We start from the raw sequence: 12,379 nt of genomic DNA on the forward strand, positions 1-12,379 counted from the left end.
GGCCAGCTTGAGTGCTGCCTGCTAACCCATGGAGGGGGGTGGCTGTGATTTCTATCTCCTGGAGGCATCTTTGCTGCTAAGCCCCGGAAGGGCTGGGTAGAGGTGAATCAACTTTCCAGATGTACAGATTGGGAGCTTTGGTTGGGGGGGGGAGGTAGGGAGGAAAGGGGAAGGGAGGAGGGGACCCCAGGAATGAAGCTGTGTCTGCCTTTGAATGCTTCCTGCTTGCTGCCAACCCCAGCTGCCTCCGGGGAGGGGAGGTCACCTTTTGTCCCCTGAGGCTCAGCCCAACCCCACCCCCCCAGGCTCAGCCCAACTGCCCACTTGCCAGGCTGTGCAGTGCCAGGGTTGGGGGCCACTGGAGCCTGGGGTAAAGAGGAGATTTACACTCACCTCACTGTCAAAAACCTCCATCCACTAAAAACATTAGTTTTAGATGAGGAAATGGAAGCAGTGCGGGGTGAGCTGGCGGGAGTACCTACTGGTCCCCAGCTCCCCACTGCGCACTGCTTCCCAGAGGGAGGCCCAGAGCCATCGGCCCCCCGAGTTCTTTTCTGCACAGCGACTGACTCAGCTGGCCCAGAGCCGGAAGTCACCCCAGTGACTCAAGTGTCCTCCTCCATTAGCAGTGGACAGTCTGAAGATGAGTGAGGCGGGTGTCCACAGGGCCTCCCAGCACCGAGCCGGGAACGCGCCTCTCCACATGGGCAGCTCCCAGGGCGCCTGCAGATTCTCTGTAACCACTGAGTCATGAAACTGCGGGGCCAGCTGAGGTGGTCAGCAGCTGCCCAGTGGACCTTAGCACCTGGGTGAATAAGAGCAGAAGGAGGCGTCTCTAGCCCCCAACCCCAGGCACAGCTGAGAAGGTGAGGAGCCGGGCGGCCATCTGGAAGGAAGAGGCTGACCGGTTTCCCAGACCACTGCTTCCCGAAATTTGCGGGAAAAGCAGGCCTCTTACCAGTGTTAGACTCTGGGTGGATGATGTCCAGTGACAGAAACCAGAGGAGAAAGACTAATGCTGTATGATCTCATGTACTTGGGGTGAAAACACAAACCAACCCATACTCTGATGACAGATGCCATATGGGGGGGAGGGGCGGGCAGAGGGAGCGTGGTTGGTGGCGGAAGGTGGGTGGCGGGATGTGGGGTGGATGGAGTGGCGCGAACCCATGTGTTGTTGTGAGCGAATGTTTCCTCAACATTCTGAAAAGGTTGTTTGAGAACTTGACCTCAGGTGAGTACTAGGTGTTAAGCAATTAAAGAAAGACTAAAAACTACAGTTAATGCTATGCCATTTTAACTGAACTTGACCTTCACCCTTGAAGAAGTCAGCTCTTGCTGAGTGTTCAGTCTGTGCCAAGCTCTAGTCTAAGGCTTTCTCATGTATTAATCCATTTATTCCATCAGTAGCATTCATGATTAGCTCCACCTTGCAGGGGAAGAAAATGAGTCCAGCCAGCCTGTTCGGTAGTAACAGCCCCATGAGCTGCTGGGAAAATATTATTAAAGGAATTGGGGCTACAGGAAGGCAAAAGTGGGGGGTCAGGAGCAAAGGGAGGAGGCCTAAGGGGCTGTGCTAGAGAATAAGGGTGCCTTGGTGTGGGGTGGGGTGGTATCACACATCTGAAGGGCTGTGAACCTGTACCCCTAAATCATACACAGTGTTGTGAACCAACAGCACAAATAAATTACAAGTTAAATTACAAGAGAAAATAAAATCTCCCCTACCCATCTCTTCCCAACTTGGAAAAGCTTTTGTCAAGGGATGCAGAGAAAGAACAGTTTTACTATTGAGCACGCGCTGAGTCAGAACAATGCACCTTGCAGCCTTCTGTTCAGAGACAGCAGAGTGCTCGAGCTTGGACCGGCAGCAACTACACACCGTCCTCAGGATAACAAAGGCAGGCTCTCCAGGGAGAGGACCTGAGAGACGTTTGTCACACACAGTGTATCCTAATCCTCTCTACCCACAGGAAAAAGTGAAGCCTGTGACATCTTTGTGACAAGAAATCACTTGCAACTTGGGCAGTTGCTCTGAGTTAAATTCCCAGGTGAGGCTCCTCCTCTCCCATAGAAGCCGGGAGGCGGGCTCGTCCTGGATGACACTATCAAAGAGATGTTGCAGGCCATTGCCAAAGAATCCCAGGTCTTTGCCATGACACAGGTTATTTAAGGTTGTTAGGACTGACGCACCTTCCGAAGACAAAGGAACTGACCGTATTACTAAAGTAAGCGCTCTGAGAAAGTAGGGGTGGGGGAGTCTCTTCCCTAGTTTCCTGCTGGGAAAATTGTGCTTCTTACATTTAGTGTGTCCGCAGCCAACGTGGGGAATGGAGACGGGTGTTGGCATCTGCACCCGCTGCCCCACAGCACCAGGAAGGGGACAGGAGACGCAAAGCTTGCTGGGGTTGCTGGGGGACAGCTGTGCTCATTTCACCAACAAACCCACAGGAAACAGGAAAGTGCTTGGAGACTCAGTGAGAAGATGAGATAAATCGCTGAGCTTTCTAGCAAGCCACGCCCTTTTGAGTGCCGGGCCCAGAGAGGGTGGGCCACCCACTGTCCAGTGACAGGCGGGGCCCTGCTCTTCTGCCTGCAGGCCACTTCCACAGCTCTGCTGCTCTGTCCTGCCGTGGGGCCCTTGGGGGGGAAATGGCCATGTTTCCTGTGCTGTGGGGCTGCATGCTCCTGGCGGCCATGAGGACAGGTCAGAGCCAGGCAGAGAAAGCTGAGAGGTGAGGGAGGGAGAGAGAGCTGCTGCGTGGAGACGGGGGTCTTCTCTGTGGCCTTTACTCTGCAAACTTTGTGTTTCAGGCGCCGCTGGGAACTTGGTGGAGCAAACGCCCAGGTGGGTCTTGGTGCAGCGCAGACAGGCCAAGACCCTGAACTGCACCCTGAAGGACATGCAGTACCCCTGGATGAGCTGGTACCAGCAGGACCTTCAGGGGCAACTGGAGCTGCTGGCCTCCCTCCGGAATCCTAAGGAGGAGCAGCCTGTCACCCGCCCTGGGGCAGACTACAGGGTCATGCGTGTCAGCACCACCGAACTGAAGCTGCTCATGGCCAACGTGACCCAGAGCAGGACCCTGTTCTGCACCTGCAGCAGAGACACAGTGACATGCCCTCCTTGGGCACATGGATAAAAACCCCCTGGCTGCCAGCCACAGCCAGCCCCTCCTCCTCTGCCCACAGCCCCAAAGCTGCTCCCCCAGCCAGCCCCGCCTCCTGGGCTGGTCACTAGGAGCAGCCGCCTGCTGCCCTCCCACTGCCCCTCAGGGAGCCCCCTGCATGGGGGTGCAGCACCCCACCCCCACCCCATGGTCTCCTGCGGGCTTAGCCACAGCCCTGAGCTCTGCACTCGTGAACTTGGGAAAAGACGGAATCTCCCAGGACCTTCCTCTCTGTGCCTGTAAAGGGCCTGGGCACCTGTACCCGCTCCAAGGGCTGCGTCCAGCATTAACACAGTCCAGGGGGGAAGCTTCAGCTCCACATGCCGGCTCAAGGGCAGGCTCCCTCGGGTTTCGACCTCCAACCAGGAGGAGACTCGGATGCACTTTAATGACCGCACCAAAGCCCACAGGGACCTGGGGAGAAACGTGGAGAGATGCTAGGAGCGCGGGGGGAGGGGAGAAGGACATCTCACGCCCCTAGGACAAAGAAGGACCACGCTGTCTCTGAGCTCCCAGCCTCAGCACTCACCCCCACTAACCTCCTCACACCCTAACCCCAAATGGATCTTTCTATAGTAAATTATTTTTTACTAAGGTAGCCTGGAGGGATGCGCAGTACAAGGCTTCAAGGCAGGCAACTGCCAGGACTCAGGGGTGCTGGAGGCAGGCGACTCTGCGGGGGGGCAGGGTGGGGACTACTGGCCCGGGGCCCTCTGCTCCTAGATCCGACCTTCTTTATGCAGAGCAAAGGAGCAGGGGCCTGGGGTGCAAATGGGGGAGCCCAGAGACTTCAGAGCAGGCCCGCTCTCTCCGGGCCTGTATGGGAAGCAGCGTTTGCTCCACCAGGGGGCGCCATCTGCCTACGGTTCTGGGATCCGCGAGCCTGGGGAGACCCAGGCACTCGCAGGGCCCCGCCTTTGACTCTTCTCCTTTCCTTCCACCTCCCGTCCATCACCTCCTCTCTCTCCTTCCACGCAAGCGGCTCTAGCAATGCGCCTGCGTCTGCTGTGGCGCCAGCGAGGCTACAGGGCGCCTGCGGCCAGCTCCGCGAGCTGACCATCGCAGAGCATCGTTCGGCCCCTACCCTGTGCGGGCCTAGGAAGGCGCCGGCATCGCAGTCTGGCAGTGGTGTGAGTGGGGAGCTGGCGTCCAGGTGAGCAGGGATGCACCTGGCACGTCTCCTGGGAGCTCTGGACTGAGGCGGGAGGGGCCCTAGGGCCTCCGGTCAGCAAAGCTGCCCCGGCGAGCACCCAGACGCTCAGCGCTAATGCAACAGCCGGGCCAGGGGCCTGTGAGCGAGATGGACCGAGCGTCTCTTGTGGGGCTTTGCACGGATTTGCTGGAAGGCAGGTAACTGACAGCCACGGGCAAACAACTCACTAAATCTCGTCTTTGTTGTTTGGTGCAGCTGTCGGTTGTGACTTTCAGGTGCTAACAGAGCTGCAGACATAAAGAGAAGGAAAACGCAAGCGTGACACCGAGGGGGGAACGCGCTTCTGGTGACACCCGACACCCAGAAAAGGCAAACCCTGTGGGGGAGCCGTGGGCTGGGCTCCTGCTCATCGGCCCCATCATGGCCCGTGGGCTTCTGCGGGGACCCTCCACAGCTCGAGTCTTTCCCCAGGATCCTGCAAAATGACTGACCCGAATCAAGCCTGTGGGGACCCGGAGAACGCAAATGGTGTGTCCCCATCTGTCTCCCGCGGTCCTCTTTAGCCCGCTCCTTGAGACGCCTTGAACCCATTGGCAAGTGTCACTGACAGCAGCATTTGGGGTGCTGCCGCCCCACATGCTATCACGTAGCCCCTCTTCCAGTAAGGCAGAGGTCAAATGGTCACCAGACGCAGCCCTCCGCCTGTGAGCACTGCCTAAGGGGTGCTGGGCTTGCATCCATCAACAGCAAGAAGGTTCTCGTGCAGAGTCACAGCACCAGTGTGAAAAGCCCCCCACTGTCGAGCAGAAGCGAGACACATCTGTGGTGCCACCCAAGGAGCCTGTTAGAGTTAATTCTGAGGCTGCACTGGGGACAGGCTGCACTGCCCAGCCCAGAATCCCTGCGCCAAAGCTCAGTTATTTTGGATCACGTTTTCAATCCAGGACACGTAGTTCAGGACTCTGGTGTAGATGCCCACATCTGCTCTCAAAACACACCCATCCGCCATGGCCAGGATGCCCTGAAGCGTCCCGTTGCAGACTGCGGGCGCCGCCGTGACTTCCTGCCAGAGGATGGAAACTGGGTTATTTTTTTTCTGACACAGGACACAGGAGAGGAGCGGGGAGACTGAGGCGTGGAGAGAAACCCACCTTGCAGGGTTGCCTCCTGCCGGGCACGATGCCCACGCACATCACATTGTCCTTGATGCTGAGGGTTTTGTAGGCGTCACGGCACTGATTCGGGGAGATGACGGAGATGTTCACATGTTGCAGTGAGGTAGGATCCTTGGCTAGAGCAGAAAGAGACACAGATGCTCCTAAGGAATCATCAGATACCAAGACTTCTTTTTCCTTCCCCCTATTTTCAACACATGCACACACTTTTTTTTTTTCCCTACAGGTAGAAAACACCAAAATAAATAAATAGATAAATAAATAAATGAATAAACAAATAAAGAAATAAATAAGGACAGGAACAGTTAGAACAAGAGGAAATGATTAGAGGTACAAATTCTCAGGAGACAAGTGTCCATTTCCCTCTACAAGAGATGCAATTCTGAGAAGTTATATGTAAATACGACACCGCTCTGCAATGAAGTGAAGCAAATTAAAGTTTTCTGGAAATTTAAGCACTGAAGTGTGTCCTTCGAGATGGGAGATTTATCTGCTCTGTTTATTCCTCTATTGACTGTTCATATTAGTATTTGTGCCAGATTTAACATTCATCACTGCCTTGTGTGTACAATTTATTTGATTTTAAAGTATTTGCCATCCAATGTCATGGAAATGTAAGGTCACCACGTGTTGATCAAATACACTGGGCGTGACCGTTGCTGGCTATTGTGGTCACGTCTGTCACATCACATCACTATCAGAAGGAATAATTAAGCTCTAGTCTTCCACCAAGTTTGGTCATAAAGTATTGTGAGTGTTCACTTACTGTGCATTAGAACTCCAGGATTTCAGGATCAGCTTAGTCACACCTCTGTATCTGAGACATGTTCCTTCTATTTTTAGTCTGAAGGACTTTAGAGTGTTCAAAGCCTAGTTTTGGTTTGTCAAATCAAGAAACCAATTATCTGTTAAAAAATGCTCAAAAAATAATTTTCTTAAGCCCGTAAAACTAAATCCTAAAAATCAAGATATTTCCTTTATTTCAGAGGCTCCCAAGTGCTGTGAGCTGTGTCAGTTAGAGCAAAGTCCTTCCCTACCTGCAGCATAATGAGAGAATGAAAATACAGTCCCTGTTCGTGTGTGAGGATTTCTTGCTAAGGCGTCTTCTTTGGGAAGACGTATTTTATTTTTAAGATCCTTGTTTCTAATAGGGTGTGTTTGTTGCCGCGTCCTTGAGAAAGACAGGTAAATTCTTAAAAAGAAAATATGCGACAATCTCCGCTTTATTTTCTAGCTCAGCAACAATTGCCTGGCTCAACATTTCTTTTGGGAAAGGCTTAGTTACCTCATGAGCCCGAGCAAAACAAGATGGCTTTGGTGGACAAACATTTTTGACTCAGTGGAATAGCCCAGATGAAGCAAACACACCGCTCACCAGAGGGACAGAGGGAAGGTTCTAGAAGCTCACCAGAGGGACAGAGGGAAAGTTCTAGATGCTGACAGAGGGACAGAGGGAAGGTTCTAGATGCTGACCGACAAGGGCAGCGTGGCCTCACATGTGTGGACTCTATACAGTTGGTTGATGGGGGAGAGACAGGAAGTAGAAAATGGCGGCTGTGGGGAGGGGCGGGAAGTATGTTCATCCAATACGAAGTTTTCAGGTACAAGATGAATAAGCTCTGAGGATTTCATATACAGCCTGGTTCATCATATTGAAATTTCCTAAGAGTAACTCGTAGGTGTTCTCAACCCCACCTCCACACGGAAGGTCCGCACGTGAGGGGATGCACAGGTTGATCACTGGTGACATCATTTCATAATGGACACCTGTGTCGAACTTCCGGTCATGCACCTTAGAGATGATGTGTTTGTCCATCATTTCTTTAAAAAGCTAAAAAAATTCTACTTGTGATGTAGCCAAGAAAATGTATATGAAGGCGAAGTTCTGAAGACATTTACCAACGGGCAGTTTAAAAAGCTTTGAGCATGGGAATGAGGGAAAAGGTCAGCGAGAACCGCTCTAGCTCCCATAAAGTGAGGAATAGTGGACAAAAAACGGAACGGGGCGTGGGTGAGAGCTTGCTTTCTGAAGCTCCTCCCAGACTCTGGCATTTAGTGCGTGGTGTGTATAAGGTGTACTCAAGTAAATTTACTCACGAGTAAAGTTATATCAGTAAATCTTCCTCAAAGGCCTTTACATGGCTCATTTTTGCTAATGCACCTACTGTCTTGATTAATATCTACAATAGAATTCGCATGACTATTTTGGGATCAGATCATGGGCAGATAGGGATGCAATTTAAAAAAGAGAAAGCTGTCTTAATTTTCCCCAAGCTTTTTTCATAGACTCTGAAACATGTGCCAGAGAAGGAGATTAGGTAGAACATTTGGTTCAGTAGTTTCTGATTTTTATACAGAAGATTTCCCCTTGTGAAAATTCAGTTTTTCACTTTGCTGAAGAAATAAGAGAACATTCAGCATGCGCTCTTATTTCAGAGATATTTTGCTCAAGCTTTGATTTATGTGAGTCACCATCTTGTGTTTGAAAGTTCTTTATGATTTAATACAGTGGTATATGCTTATTTAGGTTTAATGTATTGTGTTTACTTCATATTTTAAAGTTTTATGTTTCTTTGTTACCTGGAAGAGCTTGACAACATCCAGTTTAACATGTGCCCCATTTAGGAGGTGAGAACCCAGAGGTACCAAAGGTAAAGGCCCTTGCTGTCACATAGAAAACTAGAACTGGAATACAAGTATCTTCCATGAGCTTCTGTCTGTAAAAGCAAGGCTAAGGGGGAGACAGAGCAGGGAAAACCCAAAGATACCCTCCAGGGAGTGCAGGGGAGGGAAGCGGGGTAAGAAGGACGAATCAAGTCTCATCGGGAAGGACTTCGGGAGTCCAGAGAGCAAAGGGGAGACGCGCGTCCATTTCTGAGCGCAGACTGAGCTTGGACTCACTGATTTCGCAGATGCTGTAGGCCCAGGTAGAGACCATGCACGTGCTGTTTTCTGGGGCCGGTTCACGAGGCAGGCTGACCAGAGCTGTATACTCATTGAGTTGGATATTTTGTTTAAGCTTGATTAACATGAGGTCATGATAGATAGCCGTGATTAAGAAGCCTGAGTGATGAATCATCTTCTCAAAGCCCACCTCCTGGACATGTTTTTCTTTGGGATTTGATGGGTTTGAAACTCCTAGCATCACTGAAAGCTTCCTGCAAGGTTTTGGAGCTGTGTGAGTGGGCTGACAGAGATACTCCCCATGCTGCGGGCCCTGACCCATCTCCCCCCCACCCGGCTCTGCACTTCTTCACAAGCCCAGAGGCCTCCCTAATGCCATAGACTTGGGCAGTGACCGCAAGCAGGGGTTGGCGCTGTGCCCAACCTAGGAACCAAACGCTGACAAGACCTGGAGGACCAATCACTCACGGTAAGTTGCAGTGGGCAGCTGTGAGCACCCAAAGGGGGTGGATGAGGACCCCAGCACAGGGCAAGTAATCAGATTTCAAGTAGACCAAGTAGGGCGTAGAGACACCTTTTGTAATATCTGGATCAAAGGCCAGAGCAACTGAAAGAGAGAGAGGAACTTCTGAGATTTTTTTTTAAGGATTATGAGAAAAAATAAAGGAAATTTACTAATAGCTTCGCAAGTTTCCTCTGCCTTTTGTATACTCACTGAGTTGAATATTTGTTTAAGCTTGATTAACATGAGTTCATGATAGGTATGACTAAAAGGCCTAAGTGATGAATCATCTCCAAGCCCACCTCTAGGAAATTTTTTCCAGGAATTTTATATGTTAGTTGAATTTTTACACTAGTTTATTTTATTCTAAAACATGAAAAAAATAGAAATATACCCCTTTCAAAAGAGAAAGTGTTCTCCCTTTTAGATATCAATAAATATTTTTTCACATAAAGTATAAGCTTACTTAAATACATTCTGCAATTCAGAGGACATATGTTAAATCACACCCTGGGGATTTATTAGTTTTACCATTTTTAGAATGCTATATCCAACCATAGATCTTTCTCTCTAAGGCAGAATGATATAAGGCAACATCACATAAGTAACTTAAAGAACAAACCAAACGTGGCTCTCCCTGGTGGTGCAGTGGGTTAAAGCACAACACTGAGAAGCTAAAGCCACTTCCACATGAGTTCGATTCCTGCCTGCCCTGGAGGTGACCACATGGCGCGGCAGACCTCTCCTGACCCGCCCACTGCTCCCCTCAGCAGTGTACTTCATCGATCTGCCTGTTCTGCTCCCCACTCTGTCTCTGGTGAAGCCTCTTGCCACCCCTGAGCCTCTGGCCTGTACCTCAGTTCTATATGCACAAATAAATAAATCATAAAAATAAATAAATAAGAAGCTAAAGCCACTGCAGCATGAGTCCATCCCCAGCCCTGGATGTGATCCAGCAAGACAGGAGAGGTCTGCTGTGCCATATGGGTCAGCTCCCTGGCAAGGGATCGAACTCATGCTGCAGTGGCTATGAAGAGCTTCATAGTGCTCAGACTTAACCCCTTGCACCACCAGAGGGACATCGGTATCTTTATCATTTTACATGTTTTGCTGGGGATTTCTCTTGGGCAAATAAAGAGAAAATTGTGCACTCACCAGACAAATTCAAAAGCATCCAGAAAAAGATAAACTTCATAATGATGTCAAAAGTCTTCTCAAAAGATGAGGTTCAGCTCAGGGTGTCTGGAAAAGGAAAGGATGGAGGGAAAAGGCCTAGGTAAGGAGGAGCTTCCAGATCAGAAGGTCATGTGTCCATATAAGATGAAGCGAGGGGCCCTGAATTCTTCCAGTGACAGGCTGCAGTTCCAGAAATGATGTCTACTAATCGGTTTTCAGGAGTTGGAGGGACAAGAACAGATACTGGTGACCTGGTCCCTGAGAGTTAAGATTGGGTCTGGAAGTGAAGGAAGAAGGCAGCCAACCTGAGCACACTGGCACTCGGAGATCTCCCACAGCCACCTCCTCCACACCCCACTTTGTCAAACTCTGTGGCCATGTCTGTCTCTGAACCCATGAAAGACACTGACCCCTCCCGCCTATGTGATGCTGTTCCCTCATTTGTGTGGCACTGACCATCCAGACCTCTGGTGTTGACCATGACCCCCTCGGCCAAATGCCATTTCTTTCATGTCATTACTCATCCTTCTATTCATTTAACCATTTGATCAGTAATTCATAGTATGTGTGACTGAGCTAGGCTGTCTGTTCCATGCTGAGGATGGAAAAGTAGAAGACCATGTCCTGCCCTCAGGAGCTTATGGAATAAATGGACTGATAGGCACACAGGCAGGCAGTAGTGAGATGAAGTATTTAGAACTGAAAATCAAGGTATGTCATGGGCTGGGTGGAAAAGTTTGCACACACATCAGGTAGCATACTTCTCCATCAAGGGTTTATACCCAAAATGTACTGGGAAATCATAGCACTCAACCACAGTAGAGAACCGAGTTAAAAAGTGGGTCACATATGAAAAAGATCCGTAACAACAAGTGCTGGGAAGGATGTGGCCAAAAAGTAACACTGTGGTTGGGATTGGAGGTGGCCCAGCTCCTGTAGAAAACAACATGGAGGCTTCACAAACTATTAGAAATAGATTTGCTTATGACCCAGCTCTTCCACTCCTAGGTATCAATCTCAGGAATACTAAAGCACTAATTCGAAAAGCTACCTGCACTCATGTTCATTGTAGCACTCTTTACAATACCAAGCTGTGGACAAGGCCCACGTGCCCAAGGACAGATGAGTGGAATTAGAACGTGCGAGGTGTGTGTGTGTGTGTGTGTGTGTGTGAGAGAGAGAGAGAGAGAGAGAGAGAGAATAAATTCTTGTCATTTGTGACAACATGAAGCGAGAGAGAGAGAGTTATGCTAAATGAAACAGGTTAGAAAGATAATAGTCGATACCAGATGATTTCACTCATGTGGAAGATAAAGGAAGGGACAGACAAGATAAACTAAAACAAACCCTCGACATCTGTGAATTGCAACTACCAGAGGGGCCGGTGGGAGTGGGCGCAAGACAGGGAGAGGCCAGTGGGCTGTGGTGGGGCAGTATGGGGTCCTGGTGGTCAGTGTGCTGGGCGCTCACACTTGAAGGAGTGTGAGCCTGTGGCTCTGTCATACACGTATTAAGAACCAATGTCAGCTCAATGAAAATAGAGAAAACATTAAAAAGCAAATCATTTTACATCCAAAGTAAATAAATACAAGTGGGAAAAGATGTGAATAGACACCTGACCAAATACAGGGGCCTGCTCGGCTATCATGAGGAAATGCCAACAGACTTTAGCAACAGCCTTTATTTCCTCTCTCTTCTGGAAGCTCGAAGGCCATCACTGAGGGTTCTGCAAGTTCAAATGCCAGGTGCGAGCCTGCCCCACGGCTGGCAGACAGCAGCCTCCTCGCTGTGTGCCCACACGGCTTTGCCACTGCAGTGACATAGAGAAAGAGCAAGTTCTGGGGTGTCTCTTTCTATAGGACACTAGTCCTGTCAGGTCAATGTCCCACCTTTGGGCCACATTTCCACATTTCCTCTTAATGACTTCCTCATCTGAAATGCAGTCACACTGGAGCTTAGAGCCTCAACATACCAATTTGGGGAGGGCGTAATTTAGTTCATCCTAACAGAGGAGAGGTCAGGAGGCAGATAGCACAGGAAAAGAATCTCTGCGTGTCATTAAAATTACAAATGAAAGCAATGATGAGATGCCTCTACACACTCAGTAGAATGGTGAAATCCAACCCCAAGTGCTGACAAGGATGTGGAATAGCAACGAGAACCCTCAGTTATTGGTGGGAAAACACAGCAGTGCAGCAATTTGGGAGTTTAGAGGCTTCTTGTAAAGACAAACGTTCTCTCACTATGTGATCAGAAAATGCATTCCTAGCTATTTACCCCAATGAGTTGGAAAACTGAT

The 12,379-nt window shown here is 49.9% G+C and overlaps 1 protein-coding gene across 1 annotated transcript; it reads right to left on the minus strand.

Moving 5' to 3' along the window:
• Positions 1 to 4,584: 4,584 nt before the first annotated feature.
• On the minus strand, positions 4,585 to 10,099 carry LOC101631948 (serine protease 58-like). Its single transcript, XM_004677096.2, has 5 exons — positions 10,060 to 10,099; positions 8,871 to 9,009; positions 8,400 to 8,656; positions 5,475 to 5,614; positions 4,585 to 5,386 (listed from the first exon to the last, which is right to left on the minus strand). The coding sequence occupies exons 1-5, from the start codon at positions 10,097 to 10,099 to the stop codon at positions 5,237 to 5,239; spliced, it is 726 nt and encodes a 241-aa protein (XP_004677153.1). The 3' UTR covers positions 4,585 to 5,236.
• Between the last annotated feature and the right edge of the window lie 2,280 nt (positions 10,100 to 12,379).

This window comes from Condylura cristata, unplaced genomic scaffold, assembly GCF_000260355.1.
Source record: "Condylura cristata isolate star-nosed mole 26May11 unplaced genomic scaffold, ConCri1.0 scaffold00005, whole genome shotgun sequence".
Lineage (NCBI taxonomy): Eukaryota > Metazoa > Chordata > Mammalia > Eulipotyphla > Talpidae > Condylura > Condylura cristata.